Source organism: Cibotium barometz, chromosome 5, assembly GCF_041138505.1.
Source record: "Cibotium barometz isolate CiBa-2024 chromosome 5, ASM4113850v1, whole genome shotgun sequence".
Lineage (NCBI taxonomy): Eukaryota > Viridiplantae > Streptophyta > Polypodiopsida > Cyatheales > Cibotiaceae > Cibotium > Cibotium barometz.
Genome location: NC_141050.1, coordinates 42824607 through 42844951, shown reverse-complemented (window position 1 = coordinate 42844951; position 20345 = coordinate 42824607). Strand labels below are relative to the sequence as shown.

At 45.5% G+C, this 20345-nt stretch overlaps 4 protein-coding genes across 4 annotated transcripts in view; all 4 read left to right on the top strand.

Annotated features, from left to right (window-relative positions):
- The window catches only part of LOC147638525 (uncharacterized), a 175663-nt gene extending 155551 nt beyond the window's left edge, over positions 1-20112 (top strand). The window contains exons 14-16 of the mRNA XM_086798442.1: positions 17467-17558; positions 18483-18588; positions 19732-20112. Coding sequence (XP_086654568.1) covers positions 17467-17558; positions 18483-18588; positions 19732-19823 — 290 coding nt within the window. The 3' untranslated portion in view covers positions 19824-20112. The remainder of the gene's footprint in view (positions 1-17466; positions 17559-18482; positions 18589-19731) is intronic.
- On the top strand, positions 797-1492 carry LOC147638528 (uncharacterized). The gene has a single exon (XM_086796658.1). The coding sequence runs from the start codon at positions 1112-1114 to the stop codon at positions 1490-1492; it is 381 nt and encodes a 126-aa protein (XP_086652784.1). The 5' UTR covers positions 797-1111.
- Positions 1489-3391, top strand: LOC147638526 (uncharacterized). The gene is made up of 3 exons (XM_086798438.1): positions 1489-2427; positions 2525-2686; positions 2811-3391. Exons 1-3 carry the CDS (start codon positions 2059-2061, stop codon positions 2874-2876), a joined length of 597 nt encoding a protein of 198 aa, XP_086654564.1. The 5' UTR covers positions 1489-2058; the 3' UTR covers positions 2877-3391.
- On the top strand, positions 2913-3391 carry LOC147638527 (uncharacterized). Its single transcript, XM_086798439.1, has one exon. The coding sequence runs from the start codon at positions 2913-2915 to the stop codon at positions 3231-3233; it is 321 nt and encodes a 106-aa protein (XP_086654565.1). The 3' UTR covers positions 3234-3391.
- Positions 20113-20345: the final 233 nt, after the last annotated feature.

Below are 20345 nucleotides of genomic sequence, written 5' to 3'. Positions count from 1 at the left end.
ATAATTATGTGAGCCTTCAAGCTTCTTGATGTGAAGCAATGAAGAGCTCTCACCTGTGGTTGCCATAGCAACATGGTTGATATATACGTACGTACGGATCTGATCCGTACCGTACGGCCGTACTGTACGGATCCGTACACGTACGGATCGATCCGTACGTGTGGGTTTTTTTAGGCTGAAAATCGCCGAACGTGTATGAATGGGCGCCCGCCTGGCGACTGGCCTTTGGGTACATACTAGGCCTATCAACTTTAATTATTGGACTCCAGAGAGCGTGCGTTACAGAGAGGCGAGAGCAGAAAGATTTCGAAAAAGACCAGGCGACCACAGCGTTGGCAATTTGCCGCCAGGCGTGCGTGTAGGTAAACTGAGGATCTTCCTCTCTCTCTCTTTCTCTCCCTCTTGAGTCTTATCTCTTTCTCTTGCATATGTGCTGCGCACTTGGCAGGCGCAGACAAAAGTCTCAAGAGCCATCATGCCTAAGCCAACTAACCCGTATTGGCAAGAGCACACCAATGTGATCCGCATTGTCAACACGCCAGGGCAAGCTGGATCTGGCACGCGACGATGGCAATGCAAGTATTGCAACTTTCAGCTCACCAGTACCATTTCTCGCGTCGTTATGCACTTGACAGGCATTGGCACAACCAATAACTGTGCAGGGTGCAAGGCAGTACCAAAGGACATTAGGGATAAGTTGATTGCTGAGAATTTTCCAGCAATGGGTGCAGGGAAAAAGGTGAAAGGTAGTCAACAGACGCAGGATGCTCTCCATGATGCACTCTTGGGAGACTTGGGTGGTTCTTCACAGGTTCAGGAGGAGCAGCCCACTGGCAGTAGGAAGAGGGCTCGTACCATGCATGAGCAGCAGGACTATGTGGAGGATGATGGAGAGATGCATGCACCAAGGCAGACTACCTTGCCTTCTCGAGTTGCCTCTCTTTCTTGGGTGAAGGAGCGCCAGAAAGTGGCTGAGATGGAGATTGCTCGCACTCTCATTGAGTGCAACATCTCCTTTCATGTCTTGAGGACTGAGCAGTGGCAGAGGATGGTTAGAGCCATAGCCCAGGTTGGACACACAGAGGATTAGTCGGGGTTGGAATACAATAAGATGCGGACCACTACGCTTGAGGAGCAGAAAGCATTGATAGATAAGGCATTGGTACCAGTGAAGGCAGGTTGGGGGCAGTTTGGGTGCACCATCATTTCAGATGGCTGGAGTGACATTCGTAGGCGACACATCATTAATATTCTTGTGTCGTCTTGCCTTGGCACGTACTTCTTGCGTGCTGTTGATGCAGGAAAGGCTGGAGAGCGGATTACAGGTGAGTTTATCTATGAGCACATCCGGCAGGCTATACTTGAGGTTGGCCCAGAGAATGTGGTGCAGGTTATTACTGACAACGCCTCCAATTGCAAGGCTATGGGTGAGATGATTGAGGCAGAGTTTAAGAACATTGTCTGGACTCCATGTGCAGCTCCACTGTCTTGACTTGTTGATGGAGGACATTGGGAAGTTAACATGGGTGTTGCCTATTGTTTCCGATGCCACAAAAATGACTACTTTTTTCCGCAAAAAGCACAAGGCATTGGCTATCTTTAGGAGTCACAGTACACTTGACATGGTGCGGCCCTTGAAGACCAGATTTGCATATATGTATCTTGTGTTGCAGCGACTCTATGCAGTGAGGGATCCACTTCTACAGACAGTAGTGGACCCGAAGTGGAGAGAGATGCATCACGCACAGGAGGAGTCCACTAGATACATACAGCGGCGGGTGCTTGATGAGTCCTTTTGGTCGGAGGTGCAGGCTATGATAGTAGCATTGCAGCCAATTTATGTGTTGCTGCGTGTCACAGACATGGAGGGCTCCACCATGGGCCTAGTCTATCATCTCTTCTCAGAGATGAAGACACACATCAGAGGCTGCAGATCACTGACGCTTGATCGGTATGTACTTGCTTCTGCAATGATTACTCTAGAGTCTATTAAATATTTAGTATAATACTATAATGTATAATAGTAAATACTATAATCAAAATTCAGCCTGTTAACTAATGTTGCGTCAATGCTTTTACAGTCGGGAAGAGATCTTGGCTATTGTAGACAAGAGATGGACATTTATGAGTCGGCCCATTCATGCGATGGCTGCATTGCTTCATCCTTTCTACAAGAAGCCAACTCTTTTTAATGACAGGAGTCTACTACAGGGCAAGGATGCGTACATTGGCTTGATTTGCGAGGAGGATGAGCAGTTGGACATTGATGCAGAGCTCGCAAGCTATGAAAATAATTTAGGGTCATCCTTTACTAGAGCTGTGGCGTTGAGGCCGGAGGCAACGAAGTTCTCTCTTACATGGTGGCAGAGTTATGGAAGACAAGGTCTTCCAAAGCTCACTCGTATCGCTTTACGTGTCCTCTCACAGGTAAAGTCTATCATCAATGTCTATTGTCTATGACCATGTCCAATGTCCATTGTAATTTGTCACCATTGACACGTCACAATGCACATGTGACATGTAGGATTGCTCTGCTGGTGGATGCGAGCGCAATTGGAGCGCTTATTCGCTAATTCACACCAAGATCCGTAATCGACTCAGCACTGCACAGCTAGAGAGATTTGTCTACTGCCGAGCAAATATGAAGCTTGTGCGAGATTACCACGCTTTGGGGACACCCAAGCAGGTTAGAAAGTTGAAACTTTGGGCTAGCGTTTATACATATTACAAGCGAATATTTGTAATTACTAATTACTACTTTCTACGCTGTTAATAATGTGAACACTGAATTGCATTTTGTTTTTTAACAGACAGATCCATCAAAATTGAAGTTGGTCTCGGAGGGGAGTGCAGAGGAGACTGAGCAGCAGCAGTAGCAGCTTGTGAGAAACGATCAGGAGGAGATTATTCGCATGCTGCACAGAGAGCTGGAGAGTGTGGATCGACGTGTGACGAGGTCACGTGCGCGAGTTCTCAGTCTCCCGTTAGTCGGGCGAGATGCAGGTCCAGAAGTTTCACGACGAGAGACCATTCGGCGAGGAAAGCTTCTTGTCCGTACTCCTCGGAGACGGGCAAATGAGGCTGTTCCTCTCATTCAGCCTACGGAGGATGATGATCCAGGACAGCAGAGTATGATGGCAGAGCCAGAGTATGATGAAGAGGGCAACGTCCTGACAGATGGGGACTTGCTCTCTTCAGGAGTGTCATCATCCTCATCCGATGAGGAGTTTTGAGATTCAGAGAGTAGAGTCTCGAGAGTCGAGTCGAGACTCTTTGTTATTGCTTAGTGTTTTTTACTTTTGAGTCTTGACTCTTGACATCAGACATTTATGATTTGTTATTTGTATGCTCTAGTATGAGCCTTTTAGGTTGACATCAGACATTTGTTATTTGTATGCTCTAGTATGAGCCTTTCTACGTCTATTTTGTCTTGACAGCCATTGTGTCAAGTATATGATGTGTGTTTTGAAATTAGTACATACTACATGCAAATTGGTTTATTTTGATTCTTGAATGTTTCAAACTTTTATGTACCTTAAATGTAGAAAGGTGTTGAATGTCCTATTGTTTGCCAATGGTACGTATTTTTACGTACATAAAAAATTTTACTGTACGGAACACCGTACAGTACGTACATATACACAACGTACAGTACGTACACATCAACCTTGCATAGCAATATGCAACCTGTCACAGTCAATGCCTGACTCCCTGCAAGATGTGCAAACACTCCACCAAAAGCACACAAAGTGCTCACAGTTGTTCTCCCAAAGTTTATCTCCCACTGCGGAAGCACAAATGCAACTCTACTCCCACTGTATGTGATAAAATCACCAAAATCTGGTTGCTGCAGATTTAGGACAGCACCTTAAATGTGCTCTGTTGCCCTTCCAAAGTATCGTACAGCAGTACTAAGTGCTCACCAATGATGTACCAAACCTGTACCGGCAAGTACAACAGCTGAAAATGAACCTTTTCTTCACTCAAATCAATGTACAGCCATGCCAAAACTTGCACAAAGTTGTACCAAATCTGTACCAGCAAGTACAGCAGCAATAAATGCTCTCCTAGCTGTCCAAATGAGTGAAAATCAGACTTTTACAGTCCCCACCACTGCATACAACAGTCCCGAACAGAAATTGGGCAAAAGCCCCTTGACTGCAAGTGGATTTCTGAGGATTCAAGGCATAAAAGTTTTGCCTGCTGCTTTGCCAAGCTCAACAAGCATAAAATCTTGAAAAGCCCCTTGATTTAAGATCAATTTCTGATCATGCGTGGTACATTAACGCACATGAAGGCATCCAGAGTCTTCACGATGCTTCCCCTTGGCCACATATACATCCAGTGCATAAAAGCCCCTTGATTTACAGGCACATTGAGTGCTTGACAGGCATCAACACATTGCCCAAAGCATCAAATGCCAGTGCCAGCATGCAAAACAACCCAATCGGCACAAAAGCCCTTTGATTTGCACTCCAATTTCCTGCAATTTAGGCCCGAATGTGAGATTGCTCACATCATACAGCATGTATGAATGCCCAATGGCACAAATACATCAAAAGCCCCAAATTTTGACATCCAATGTCACCCAATTTTGCCAATTTTGCTCAAAATTTGAGCAATTTGGCACATGTACTTGCTCAATTGATAATTGCAAATCCCAAAAAAAAATTGAAGCAAATACCTTTGCAATTTCTGATTTTTCTTTTTGTTGCAGGAAAAGGGGGTGATGATGCTGTTGCTGTTCTGTGTGGGTCTTGCAGGTTGCAGGTTAAGGCTTCTCCTAGCTGCTTTGCTGAAGTGCTGACTAGTTGTTGACGTGCAGGATTGAAGGGCAGCAAACGTGCAGTCGTACCAAGTTGCAAGTGGGCTTGAAAGCACCGGATACTGGAATACTCGGCAGCAAAGCACCGGGGACGCCGACGACTTGCGCTTGGGCGAGCGCCAGGTGTTTGTTGCCGCCGCCTTCGCCTAGTGGTGGCGGGTTGTGCTCGCCCAGCCTACCACACTCACTGCGACCCACGACTCAACGCCACCCAGTCGCTCGAGCTCACCTTCATGGGGACACGCTTCACGGGGACACGTAAGCTTTGTTACGCCTTGGTCAGCGCTACACGCTTCCCCACGATGTCCACCTGCCGTGCGCTGTTGTGCGCTGCTTTGCTGCGCTGCCTGTCATGGCAGCTGCTGACACCTGCAACACCCAAGCCAGCCACCTGTAGCCTCACTTGTGTGCACCTTGTGTCACCTCAACAGCACTGTCAAGTCGCCTCAAGAGCCACGAGATACAGAGTGTCGCCTGGCTGCAATATTACTGCAGTCGGAAGGTTGAAAGACAGCTTTGCAATAGGCAGGGTCGCCAACTTGGCTCTGATACCAGTTGAATGGGAGAATTGAATTAGGGTTTCATGTGGGAGACATACACAGAGAAGAAGAAGAGAGAGAGAGAGAGAGAGAGTTGTGGGGATAAGTCAACTCATTGGAATGAGTGTGTGACTCCCCTATCACACGTGTATATTTACACTAGTACACATAGTGCACTTAGTACATTAAAAGTACTAAGTGTACTATGTACTATAACTTATGGGCTTGTACACATTACAAGGGTGGGCATAGTGCCTTTACCCCAACATCTCTCTCACAAGGACAGAGATTACCAGACTTATCAGGCAGGACTTGACTGAGCTGGACACTAGGAGGACATGGATACAGCCGACACACGAGCTTGGTACGAAGATGGCTTTCTATAGAGATCATCTTCTCCAGCTCACAGAGGATGGGTTTGTGAATAGACCCAGGCCTTCTCCTCATAGAGCGGTCAGCTGGAGGGGAAGTCCATCCTTCCCCCCTTTTTTGTTCTTCGATCCTCACTCCGTACATGGAGGTGAGTTGCACTTAGTCTTTTAAGGATGTTTTTTTGGTAACTAATAGAAGGATCTTGTTCCCGGCAAAAAAATAAAATCAAATTGTGGTTAATATCATGCAGTTTGGTCAGACCTTGCAATCCATTTTATTTTTATGTTTGGCTGAACAGATAAAAGTTATCCATCTAGTTGGCCCTCTAGAGATGTTAACCCACCACGTTTTTTCTGAATTTTTCTTAGAGTAGAACCCTACCAACAGAGGTACTGTCTGCCATGTACGAAACATAATTCAAGGAGTGCCTGGGTTTAGAAAAGTTCGTAACTTGATCATTGGCCTAGCATTTCTGACCATTTACCATCGTGAGAGTGTTGAAATCTAGGAGTGGAAAGTGCTTGCCAACTAAGGTTCTAGATTTAAGTGTTGGGGCAATGATGGTGATGTCAATGGTGCCCCTTGAGCTCAGGTCTTGAAGATTCTGAATTGAGAGGTTAAGCAGCCTCAAAACCAAGGCTTTGGAGTAAGCCGAGTCATAAAAGCTTGTGAGTCTTGGGAGAAGCCCACTTGAGAAGCAGCCGGCCAGCCTTGCGCAGGAGGCACAAGCAAGGTTACTGCTTTGTAGTCCGTATCCTGAGGTCGCCGAGAAAGCCATGTGTGACGATCCCTAGGCGAGGTGGATGGAGTAGATCACCACCATTTCCGTCTTCCCGTTGGAGATGGCTGCTGCACGTCGTTAAGTATGGAACGACTTGGTTGGTTTCCCCTCAGATCATCAACTTGCGTCTTGCACATACACATCTGTGGGGGGTTAGGACTCGGCTTCCAGGGAGTCCTGGTCGTGCTTCCATTTCTCTGAGTTTCGTGCTGAGACCTAGTGTCAGAGCCTAGGTGGACCGTCATGACATCGCCGACATTGACTTCACCATCTGACAAGAGTGGCGGACTCTCTTAGCCTCATCTCCCCTATCTACTTGGGGTGGTGTTCTTCTCCAGGCATGACATTACCCCTTTGGCTGCCTTCACCGCATGGGAGATGTCTCCGGAGGCTTTGTGCAAGCCTTTGAGCAGGTGCAGGTCCTTTTTTTTTTTTTTCCTATTTTTTTTTCAATAGGCCTTTGGCCCAAGATCCACCCATAGTTACCAATTTTTCACTGCCTGTAGGCGCTTATTTATCCGCCCGTAGGCGATGCCATCGAGGAAGCACCAAGGGGGTTTTGAACCCAGGACCTCTTGGTCCTAGGCAAACACCTTCATCACTTGAGCTATCACCTCATTGATGGGTCATTTGGTTTTAGGACTACATTTGACAGGTTTTATCCTTCCCCATCAAAGATGCAATGATCCTTCTTGGAGACTCTAGATGTAGGAGAATGGCCCCTTGGCTCATTTGTAGTGGGACGACCTGAGAGTGGTACCAGATAGACCTCTCTTTTTGTGCAATCGGCATCGACATATGACATCCTAACACCCATCACCAGGGTCCTTTTTGGTCGTCAAGCCTCTATTCATATAACTTTTCTATCCTTACACTATCATTTCAATACACTTGCAGGTCCTTGTCATCAGTGGGTTGTTGGGCATCTCAGAAAGCTGCCTTTCATGTGTCACTGCTAAGTTAGTGTGGGATGCCCTTGCAGCATTATATCAGGTGTGCAATGGGGCCCTTGTGACCTACTTGAAAAAGCAGCTGGAACTTTTGCACATGAATGAGGGTGACTCTATGGATGAGTATCTCAGGAAGGTTAAAGATCTCCGAGAACAGCTTGCAAACATTGATGAGCTTATTCCGGACAGTTCTCTTGTCACTACCATCCTCAATGCATTTCCTAACACCTATTAGGGCTTTGCTACCTCACTTCGGCTGCTCATGAAGGCAATGCAAATGCCTTTTCTTTTGATGAGCTAGTGTCTTTGCTTCTGCAAGAGGTGAAATCCCGAACGAATAGGTAAGGAATGAGGGTTGGTGATCAGGTTTTTGCCGCTCAAGGCAAAAGGTAAAGGCAATGCATCTAGTGCCAGTGGCTACAAAGCTAAAGGTGGGATAGTTGCCTCTTCTGGCAAGGTTGTAGACAAGGGTGACAGTGAGAAGCCCAAGAAGGGTAAATGACTGTCAGATGTCAGGGCAATACATAAATGAATGCAGGAAGAGGCTTGCAAAAGAGGAGAAGAAAGACTCTGGCATGTCAGTGGCCGATGCATCAGCACCAAGTGTTGACAAAAAGGATTCAACTAGCTATGCTCAAGATGAATGAGCATTCCAAGTACAATGCAGCTATAATCCCTCTTTGCATGATGTATGCTTGACAGCTATAGATGCTGATGTATGGTACTTTGATAGTAATGCTAGCAAGCACATCACATCACATCACGTCACTGCTTCAAATGATGGGACAATTACTCTCTCATTGATTGTATGTACTAGGCATTAAGAAGAACCTCCTGTCCGTTCGGCCATTGTTGGGTCTGCCCTGGTGGTCCATTTTATGGATGACAGATGCATTGTACATGATTGCAATGATGGTTATTATTATTGCATCTGGTACTTCATGTCATGGTCTCTACAGACTTGATGCATATGAGAGAGTTGCATATTGGTCTGCGTGTGCACGAGTTGAGACAAGTGCGAGGCTTAGCATTCAGGATTCTGGAGAGCCTTTTGATGAGACATTATATTAGCTGGGTGTTGGTTGCTTGATTTATTTATGTAGCATGAGGCCATACATTCAGTTTAGGGTCTCTTAGTTGAGCAGGTTTATGCATAGCCCAAGCTCTTGGCATTGGTAGGCTATGAGGAGGGTTTTTCGCTACTTATAGGGCACTTAGCACCTCCGATTGTTATATCCCACACCACGGGGTGGGGGGGGGGGGGGGGGGGGGGACTCACAACTGTATGTGCTTACAGATTCGGATTGGGCTAGATGTTACGACAGGCGAGTGTCCGCCAGCGACTTTTGCTTTGATCTTGATGATTCGTGTATATCATGGTTCAGCAAGAAGCAGCCAACAATGGCCACTTCCAGGCTCCAGTTGTGAAGTTGAGTAATAGGGCAGCTTTTACAGCTACAGTTGAGTGTGTTTGGCTTACATGCCTTATGGCTGATTTGGGTGTTGGAAAATTGTCCTCCACTACCATTTTCACTGACAATCAGAGTGCATTGGCAGTTGTGAAAAACCGAATGTTTCATGCTCGCACTAAGCACATTGAGGTGCATTCTCACTATGTGAGGGAAAGACTCTCAGTAGAAGAGATCAGCTTGCTATATGTGCCTACACATGATAACATGGAAGATTTATTCACAAAGGCTCTTTCTTGTGAAAAGTTTGAAGTTTTTTGCAAGGCTTTGGGCTTATTACCTTTTGGGCAGGTCGGCGGGGCTATCATGAGCTCCGCCAGTGACGGTGGCAAGTTAGTGGCGCAATGGGTGGAGGTGGTGGCTGGCTAGTGGCGCTGCAAGAGGTGGATGCGAAGAAATTGTCAAGCATAGATGGTACAACGGCGGCGAGTGAGCGAAGATAGGCGACATGGCTTTTTTTTTCAAGAGAAAAATATCCTTCTATTAGTTAATGAAAAACAGCCATAAGGGGCTACAACCACGAAGGGCTAGATACAAACTCGCCTCATGTACATGGCGGGGATCAAATAATCAAAGGAGCAGGATGCACTTCCCCTTCGGTTGGCCGCTCTATGAGGAGAAAGCTATCTCATACAGGGGGAGGGGGGGGGGTGTAAACCACGCAAGTGGTCTGTAATGCCAAGTGGGATTACCACCTCTATTGATGAGAAAAGGGCCATGCCGCCAGTGTCTCAAGAAAGTTTTCCACCGCTTCTACATGCGGTCATAGCCTCCCTGCAACTTCCCCCACTGATAGCGGAGGGCATGGATGATGTCGAGCCAAATGCTCTTGATGGACTCTGTAGGCGGAGTGTGGGTACCCTCAATGATTTCGCTGCATCTAGCTTGCCATATGTGCCAGGCTGCGATGCTACTGCAAATCTCCCATCTCTGACATGAGCTTGGTCGCTAGTGGTCCATAGATTGTGCTGTGACTGGTACTGAAATGTGGAGGTGAGAGACCTGAAGGGCTAGCCCCCCACCATCCTCCTCGTGAGCCTTGACCACCTCAACCTCTGTGGCCCAAGCGATAGTGCCCCGTGCCCCATGTAATGATCCGGGTCGAGGTCATGTCCATCGTGAAGATGTGGAGAATATGCAGCCAAACTTGTTGAGCCTTCGGGAATCCCAAAGACAATGTCGCTAAGACTCCTGAGGGTGGCTGTGCACCTCGGGCAAGCTGCTGGCCGACCTTCAACTACCAACCATGTGCCAACCGCCAAGCTCTTGTGTGCCGTCAGCCAAAGAAAGAGGGTGATCTTTCGAGGCCGAAAACTGTCCCGGAACCTCTTCCAAAAAATCTGAGAGGAAACACGGGGAGAGGCCTTGTGACTGCTAATGTGCTGCTTTGCTGCCGGGGTGCCATCAATCTCCGGCATCTGAATCCTGTGGTGCTATATATGCAAAAAAGGGGGCATCCAAAGTCTCCTCTCGATCAGCGGGATCATGCCAAGTCTACTCTCCCGGGTCCCATTGGAGGTGCATGAGAGGTTGGCCCTCCCATATCCATAGCTGCCACAATCTCTCCCTAGCCACCTTGGCCGGCGGGGAGAGGGGGGGGAGGGGGGGGGTCTATGTGCCACTCACGTGACGAAAATCCAATCACCCTCACCCTTTGTAAGGTGCATCCACTACGATCCTCCAAGGGGGGCTCGGATCTCTCTAATGTGCCATGGGGAACAATAGAAAAAGTGAGCAAACCACCGTCCTCATCCGCCCATACCAGAAGAATATCATACCGAGTCAACACTCCTAGCTACAGTGGGGGGGTCGGGCCTGGGATAGGTGTCAGCTACTTTTGAGGAATGGTAGAGTCGATATCGATGTTGAGCTTGTCTCTACCCCGGATCCTTGCCAGACCTCTCTCCTGAACCTCTGGGGGTAACTGCCTGTATGCAAGCCAATCTCCAAGGGACCTTGGAGGTCCTAAGCTCAATGCGCCCCATGATACATGAGGTTAGGCCCCCAACATATGGCCACAGTGTAAACTGATTAAAGGGTTCCAGGCCAATGGCTGCCGAAGACGCTCCTCTAAAGCAACGGGAGCTAGTTGCCTAAGGGCCGACCTGAGGTGATCCCAAGCTCCGAGTAAGCTAGCTGCAAATTTGTCCTCAAAGGATAAGCTAAATCCGTAGGCTCACATCTTTGTGAAGATCCATTTGGTACTTTGTGGCCAAGGGTCCCCTAGACTCGGGGTGTGGGCTGAAATCTGGGCCACTTGGAAGTCCTTTTTCAAGGCTCACCATCGGGAAGGAATCGTCTAACAATCAACTTGCCGAGCATGGCACGGCTTTGAATAGCAGGGTCAATGATGCCTAGGCCCTCTCTACGTTCATAGTTGCAATGAAACGCATTTCATTCAGTTTGAATGAAACGAAACAACGTTTCATACGAATGAAACGCGTTTCATTCGTGTCCACTTGGGAACTGTACGATTTAAGCATTTTTTACATAGATTCTTTAGTTTTGACTTGAAAACATGTTTTAATGTGTAAATGATGCATGTTTAATATTGTTTTGCAAGGAAGGCAACATATTTTTTAACATATTATAAACTTATATATAAATTTTGGGACTTGTAACCCCCCTGTTTTGTATGAAACGTCTGAGATTTGAAAGAAACGTTTATGAAACGCGTTTCATGAAACGCCTGGCAACTATGTCTACGTTACGGCTGAATGATCACTCTCCATACCACCTTGGCACTGGCAAGCCTCCCATCACGGCCGACCCATAAGAAGGTCCAGATGAACCGCCGCACTTGACCAATACATGCTCGGGAGAAGGCCCAACAAGAAGTAGTGTACCACATGGTGGTAAGAAGGACCTGGTTCGCCACCACCACTCTACCAGCTAGGAAGAGCCTCGTGGAACTCCAGTACAAAAGCTTCTTCCGAATGCTCAGAAGAAGAGGGGCGAGCTGTTGCTTTGGAGAGATATCGATGCCCACCTGACATCCAAGAGAGCGAACTGGAGTGCCTCTTGGGATCCACTGGAAAGCCTCAACTAGGCGCTAAGCCAGGGCGGGTGCAAAGCCTACCCAGAAGCCACACGACTTGTGCCAGTTGATCTGCGCTCCTGATGCGTGACAAAAGATCTTGATCGCCTCAGCAAATCTCTGGAGATTTCCAACATCTCTTGATAGGTAAGTTGTTGTATCATCTGCAAACTTTTGAGTACAGTAGCTCCTCTTGAGTATGGAGGGGGAGACGCAATCCCTAGAGCCCCGTCTTCTGAGCTGAGAGAAAACTGCTCATGGCCTTGGCGACAAATAAGAAAAAATAAGGTGCCAGAGGACAGCCCTGCCGGACCAAACAGGAGAGGGGGAATCTTTATCCGCAGGCTCCTTGAATGAGAACGTGACTGTGAGAGGCTGAATAAAGTCTTGAAGCAGCACGGATCCACTCCACGGGGAACCCCATCCGGCTCATCGTGCCCTCTTGAAAGCTCCAATCTACCCTATGATAAGCTTTCTCAAAGTCTAGGAGTAGCACTACGAGGTCCTGTTGCCGCATCCTGTTCGAAGCTGTCGCGTCACAGAAGGTGAAGATTTTGTCCAGAATCCTTCGATCCTAAACAAAACCTGTCTGAGTGTCATGGATCAAGTCAGGGAGGAAAGGCTGAAGGCCTTGGCCAAAATCTTGTAGAAGGGTGATGGGTCTCCATTGATGGATCTCCACTCTGTCACCACCCTCCTTAGGAATCAAGTGTATCATACCGTCTGGAAGCCTCTCTGCCATGGCACTTGTGATCATAATGTCATTGAAGGCAGCTCGACGGCTGCCTTCCATGAGGTCCCAGTGTCGAAAAAAGAAAGAGACTAGAAGCGCGTCCGCCTCCGGGCATTTTCCCCTAGGAAGAGCCTTCAATGCCTCCGCCAGTTCCTCTATAGCGAATGGAGTCAATAAGGAGGACCGAAGAGTGAGGGGAACCACCTCTCTCGTGTGCCGCCAAACCCTCTCACTCGTGTCCATCACCTGTTGCGTGGCTTTGATACCAATTGTTAGTATTAGGGTTAGCACAAAAGCATGAGCTATGGGGGATGGAAGATATCCATGGTATGTGTGTGCAAAAAAGAGATAGATGTAGGAGAAATGGGGTAGAGAAAAAGCTGAAACTGAAACTGAAATGAAAGCAAGACTAAAAAGAAAACACAAAGCTTAGACATACCTTGAGATGAGTGTAGACAAGACACAAGATTGATTGATTATTGATGTGACACCTACAATTTATAGGTGAGAAGTACAAGATTGAGTAGACTCACTTATGGGATAAATGTAGAGGTGCCACATGGCACTAGACTCAAGACACAAAGACTCAACTGAAACTAGACTAGAGAAATAGTACACCTAGTGTGCACTTATTTCCAACACCCTCCTTAAGTGGACACTAGGAGGAAGACAAAAAGACAAGACTATGACATGACAAAAGATAAGACCAAGACAGAGAGACTAGACAAGGATTGAGAGACAAGCTAGAAGACAAGATGGACAAGACTAGAAGACAGACATAAAGACTGATAGACTGAGAGACAAGACATGAGAGACAAAAGATCCTGAGACACCCCTCCTCAAGTGATATCCTCATATGGGTCCACAAGGGTAGGGACAAGAGTGGATCATAGACAGACAGAGAGAGAGACAATCAGCCAGTAGAGTGGTCCCACAGAGAGAGAGACTTTCAGATAGACATGAGAGAGACTGACAAATAGAAGATAAATGGGGACATAGACAAAATGCCAAAGAGAATGTGGGTAGCTAATCCACAAAAGAGAGGCATATAGACTGATAGACAGAGTGTCAGAGACATATGACTGTAAGATCACACAAGATAGACACATAGACAGAGAGACTGACTGATTGTAGATAGACAGAGAGATGGACCTTGATAGATAATCCCTCCTTAAGGTCAATCCTCCTGCTAGAGTGGGTAATGCAGGGGTGCCTCTTGGATAGGGACAAAGATAAGTCCATGTAGACAAATAGACATGATATTACCCCATGATCTACATCATTGGTGATCGATGGTGGTAGATAGCATGAAAAACATAGACAATTATGAGAGAGATGGGAAGGTCTTACCAGATTTGGCAGTGTCTAATCCCGTACAAGATAGAGAAGTAAATGAAATTCAGAACTGAGATTTTTATTATTTTTTTTTAAATTTTTTAAAGAAATAGAGAGTAGACTGAAAATACTTCTTAGATGGAGAGCGCCTTGAGCTGCTGCTGTAGAGGTTGCTGGAGTAGAAGATGGAGACATGGAAGTTGGAGTGGAGGCCGGAGGAGAAGATGATGAGGCACAAACTGATGATGAGGCACCCGGCATGGTATAGACAGCAGCTCCACGAACACACAGCAACGAGAGAATGACGTGGCAGATAGGAGCGGCCAGAGACTGAGGAGACAAGCGGGCAGTTCCAGCAGATGCAGATGTCGGAGCAGATGCAGCGCAGGCCTTGCTGGAGATGAAGAGGCAGAGGCGTCAGAGATATGGCGGGGAAGCTCAAGTAGAGAGACGGCAATTGTTGGCGCAGATCTTGAGTTGCAAGCTGGAGCGGAATCAACAGGCGGAGCAGAGGCAAACAGCGCAGCGATGAGGGTAGGGGCAGCACGGGCTGCACCTAGAGAGATGCCATCGAGAGAAAGAATCGCCCAGCTGAAGGGAAAGATTCGCACCATAATGAAGAGCCTTATGCTGATGGAGTAGATGAAGAACATCGTCAGGAAGAAACAGGAACCCTTCAACTGGAGTATGGCGAGGCAGAACTTGATGAAAACAGGGGCGGTCAGAATTCTGTGGCGGGCAGAAAAAAAAACGCAGCTATGGCTGCAGCAGACTGAGGCAAGGATGAGGGGAGCCAGGATAAACCTGCTCTGATACCATGTAGGAGAAATGGGGTAGAGAAAAAGCTGAAGCTGAAACTGAAATGAAAGCTTAGACATACCTTGAGATGAGTGTAGACAAGACACAAGATTGATTGATTATTGATGTGACACCTACAATTTATAGGTGAGAAGTACAAGATTGAGTAGACTCACTTATGGGATAAATGTAGAGGTGCCACATGGCACTAGACTCGAGCCACAAAGACTCAACTGAAACTAGACTAGAGAAATAGTACACCTAGTGTGCACTTATTTCCAACAATAGATAGACATGTGAAAACAAGGTTGGCGGCATATCTTGTTTATTGCAACAACAAAAACTACTATAATTCACATGCCCAAATCTGGCATGCTGTAACTTTGTTTCTTGCATGGCAGAAGTAGAAGGAATGGCCAAACAAGCATCTTGTGCTCTCTTCTCCAATGAGTCCAAGTGATACATGCCCTTGTACAAAGTCCCATAAGTGACTGACACATAGTCTTTCTCTCTATCTCTCACTATGCACTTGTCATCCTCAAAGTTCACCACAACCTCGTTTGGCAAAAGAGGAGACTGACAATAGATTCTTCTTTATCCTTGGTATGTAAACCCTGGCACGTGAAGTACATCTAAAATGCATAGGTCTGAACCATCCACGGCTGAGTATGACCTTACCAATGCCTTTGATAGGGTAAGAATTGCACATGCGAGTTTCTTCCCTTCTTGGGCAGTCCTCAGTGAACTAAACAAATCCCTTGTGGAGGTGATATTTGTGGAGGCTCTACTATCAAAATACCATATAACCTGTTTCTCATTAACATTGAGAGACAAGTGCTCTTATGATGCATCATAACTACAAATTTGTAGTAATGACACTTATCCTTCTTCTTGGGATGATCTGCATCACTATTTGCTTTGCTTGATGGGTGTCTCCAGAATCAGCCTTAGACGGATAGTAGCCACCCTTTGCCTTGCCCTTGCCTATGTCATTGGAAGATTTATTCTTCCTTGTTTTCTTCTTCTATAATAACAAACCCACCAACTCTTCAAATTGTAGAGGCTCTGGGTTACCCCTCAAAGACAAAGTAAGAGAAGTGTGGAAATTCAAGTAGGACTCTGGGAGTGAGTGCAATGTCCCGGATATACAAGTTCCTTTTCAAGAATGAGATCATCAATATTAAGCAACTACTCTCGAAGATCCTGGATATTCGTAAGATGATCGGCCATAATATTGTCACCTTCATGCATCTCCAGGTTCTCTTGAGATATGCAACTCCGGCCTCATTCGTTGCGTGATACACAGTTTCAAGAACATCCCATGCATGTGAGGTCTTGCATGGCTGGATGTATGGAATAATTGATCTCTTGACAGATAGGGAGGTCAAAGCTATGGCCTCGGCATCACGTGCATTCCATCTTCGTTCTTGAGTGGCAAGAGTAGGTGCTGGAGCCTGTTGAACACCTCTACCAGGAGTGGTAGGTGCAATGTGTGCAACACGGGGCTCTTCACCATTGACATACCCCCACATACCCTTGGCAACCAACAATTTCCTAACCATAAAACTCCACAAGGAGTCATTTCTCCCATCAAGCTTGTACTGCTGGGACAAAACACCAAATACATCTGCTGCATTCTGTGCCATTTTGCAAAATGCACAACTAACAAGAGCTGACAAGAGGCACAAATATCCTATATTCACCCAAATATGCACTGCCAGGCACAATGAGCACACACTACCACCAACTGCAGTCACCTTTCATGCGCAAACTTCTTGCAAGAAACTGAAGGAAAGATTGGAAAAAGGCCGGGAACAGATGTAATTTTCCGACATCAAAATAGTGCTGTGTGTACATAGCCAAGGCCGGGAAGCTCATGAACCCCAAAATTAGAAGAGCCCTCAATTTTGGTAAGTTTCGTGGCTTCAATTTTGTGTGTGCATGTACAAAATGCAACATCATCACTGTATGACCACCTCCAAACAGGTTTAGATTTTGTAGAGGTGATGTAGAGAGTAGAGCGAACACACATGCGAAGACGAAACTCGATTAGGGTTTGGTTGTAAATCTGTATGAGAAGGTTGTACAGTTTTGAAATTAGGGTTTTCTGATTTCGACTGCTTAGGCAGATTCGGGGTGTGCTGTTATGTACCCTGCATGAAAGATTTGGGCAGATTCTGAGTTGAAACGCTAAAACATCAAAAACCCTAAGAACATCAGGAACCCTTTGCTAGATTTGGACAGATTCTGAGTAGTGTGGGGTTTTTGCATGTGTTAGTTATTTCTCTAGACGCCTCTAGATCTTTAGCTCGGGGGTAACCGTGAGATCTCTATGCTTGGGCAGTGAGCTAGATGCCGTTTTCCTTTGTGTTCCCTAGTTTAGAAAGCTAACCCTTGGTCATCCAGCTGGGCTTCGCCCTAAAACACTGCGTGTTATGGATTCCAAGCCTTTGTGATTCTCCTCTTTAATTTAAGCAGTAAAACAGTTCAAGTGTTGGAAAGCAATTAAGAATTCAATTATACATGTTTATGGTATGGAGCTCGTCTGCTTCATGCATTAAGTAGTAGTTTTGTGAAAATTTTCTAGATATCTATGACAATTATGAATCTTTCCTTGTGCATTTCAGACTTGAAAAGAGTCAATGGATTTAGCCTGGGGGATAGTGCAGACACTTGGGAAAAACAGAAGTGGCAAGAATTTGAGATGAAGCTGAGAAAGGTGAGTTTCTTATGTGTCCCAGTTTCGTGTGTCATTGTAAGCTGTTATTCGCTAAAGCAAAAATTGATTCAAATAACAGTGAGAGAGAGAGAGAGAGAATTTCTTTGCTAGCTTCATTTGTTCAGAATGAATGTACACATTCCTTCTTATCATTTTTAATAGCATCATGGATAATCCCATTTATATAGCGCCAAGCAAAAGATCAAATAACAAACATCCTTAGAAAGAAGTGTAAAGGCTGTAGGGTCATTTACATTCAAAATCACACAGTAATAATAAAAATAACTATAATGAGACTGAATTTTATTAGGACTTTTAGAAAATACACCAGCTCAGACAAGTGATGCCAATATTGTAGAGCATGAGGATGATGGTGGCACACCTTGGAGTTCTAAAGTGTAGAAAAGGCGATGCAATCACCGTAGTGTGATGGTGGCAAGGCTGCTTACTCTGAGGCAACAACAAGAGTGGCTGGCTTACGGCAATGCTGTGCGCGTACACACACACACACATATATATCTGCTCCATAAACATAGTCCATCATATCTTATACATACGAGGGAGTCATAAGAAACTATATATAAGCCCTAGAATCAATTTGCTGTAAATAAAGCCACGGACCATATAGAAGCCATATAACCAATTTGTCTAGATAAGGCCATGGATACTATATAGAAGCCATAATAACCAAGCTTATTAATGTTGTCGCGAAATGCACTCACGAAAACCTATTTAGAAACATGTTCAGTATTATATTTTATAAATTGATGTCTTCAATACCAAAAAAAAAAAAAGACACTTAACTATTGAATTGTTTTTCTCAAAATTTAGGTGTTTCGGTCCATGTTGAAAAATTCTAAAGTTTTTAGTATCATGCTGCTATCTTTGTTGTTCTTAATTTGAAACTGCTGCTAAACCTTGTAGCTACTTCAAGTGGAGCAGCCATGGACATTAACTTTAGATGACGCTCTTGCCAATTCCTTCATTGCTCCAGTTACGGACATTTTTGAAGATGATCTACAATTACAATGTGAGTGAATTTATTTTTCTACTCTTCAGGAAGGCAATTTCAAAAGAGATCACTGTGTGTATTGTTTGAAGGTAGATTGCTGCCTCTTAATGCCTGTGGAATTATAAAGTAGTTTTTTAAAAGAACATGCAATGTCGTCGCTTATTATGTCCTGTGTTTCAAAACTTGTGTTACTAGAACAAGTGCTTTGGACACCTATTTTGGGCAAGCAAATTATGGATTGCAGTTTTCTGTCCTTGTATTCTCCCTACTAAGGTCGTTAAGGTGGTAGAAATATATGCGCAGATATCATTTGAAAAGCACATAACTACAAGATGAGGGAGGGTTTTACAGATCTTCCCTACAGACATGTCTCTCTCTCGGGTGGAGGTTCAGTGTGCATTGGCAAGTGTACCTGTAAATTTTTATGGTCAACAGTTAGGGGTTTACAAATGTATGTGGAAGGAGATTTCCTAGGAGTCCGTGAGTGTAAGAAACCTTATCTTACTTTTTAAAAAAGAACAGGAGAGGGGGGCTCATAGATATGGTGGATACAGTTCAGAATGGAACAAAGGGACAGAGCACATTGGAAACAACCATGCATGCAGTCCATATGGTGCTCGGTGTCTCAGATGGACTCCAGCTTGTGTGCAGCAGGCCCTCCAGATGCGCCACATACTGTTGGCATGTCTCCTCGTGAGTTTCCTATGGAAGAGGGGAAGCCCTCAAGTTTATGGTAACATGGTTCATGTCCATAGGAGTGACACATTACTGCTATCGAAATGCCAACATCCCTTGAGGTCTATGGAGCTTGTGTTGTGCATTACGGGCCAAATCATGCTTATAGAAATCAGTAAGTAGGTCTTTTCGCTATCCTAAATGCAATGCCTTGTCCTTGTCTATGTATGCTGTCTGCGAGCGCAGTCATTGATGGTTAGGGGTCTGCTAAATTGGCCAAGGCAAGTCTTGCATTAGGATTTTAGCCATTGTGTTCTCATTAGAAATCTGTTTAAGGTAGTCTATTCCGATAGGTAAACATCTGTTGATGTAGTATTATCTTTGCTGCCATACAGTTTTTCCTGCTTAACTTATTTTGCTCTGATTTATAGTTGTTTTCTTTTTCAAAATTTGTGAACTGTCTCAAATTATCGTTTGTCGTTGCAGCTGAAGAATATGAAAGGACTTGGCAACAGAATGAGGACCTTGGCCTTAATGACATGGACACCTCTTCTGCTGATGGAGCTTACCAGAACTAGGAGATTCCATGTCCCATTGTTACATGCGGTTGTATGATGTCACGTTGCTGATATAGTCTTATATCTTAAAATGTGGGGAATTTTTGTCACCAAGATATTGCGGCTATGCTGCACCCTTACAGTGCTTTGTTTTTCTTGAGACTAGGGGAGCTCTTGGGGGGTTTTAGAGTCTCTTCAACAGACGAGGCACATCATGACAGAAGTGTTGTAAGGGGTGGCAAATGAAATCGTCAATGTATCTCATATCACGTATTAAAATGTGGAAAAGTTTTGTCACCAACATTTCTGCTATGCTGCACCCTTATGTTGAGAGTAGTGGGGTGCTTAGGGTTTTTTACAGTCTCGTCAATAGATGAGGCACATCATGTCAAAGTATTGTAAGGGAGATGCATGAAAATCGTAAGTGTAGTTTAAATGCTACATTGTTACACACATCGATGGCCATTAGGAAAAAACCGGGCTCATTCTTGGGTCTTGTAAGAATACACGTCATCCTATTTTTTTGGAGGCTAGAAATTGCAG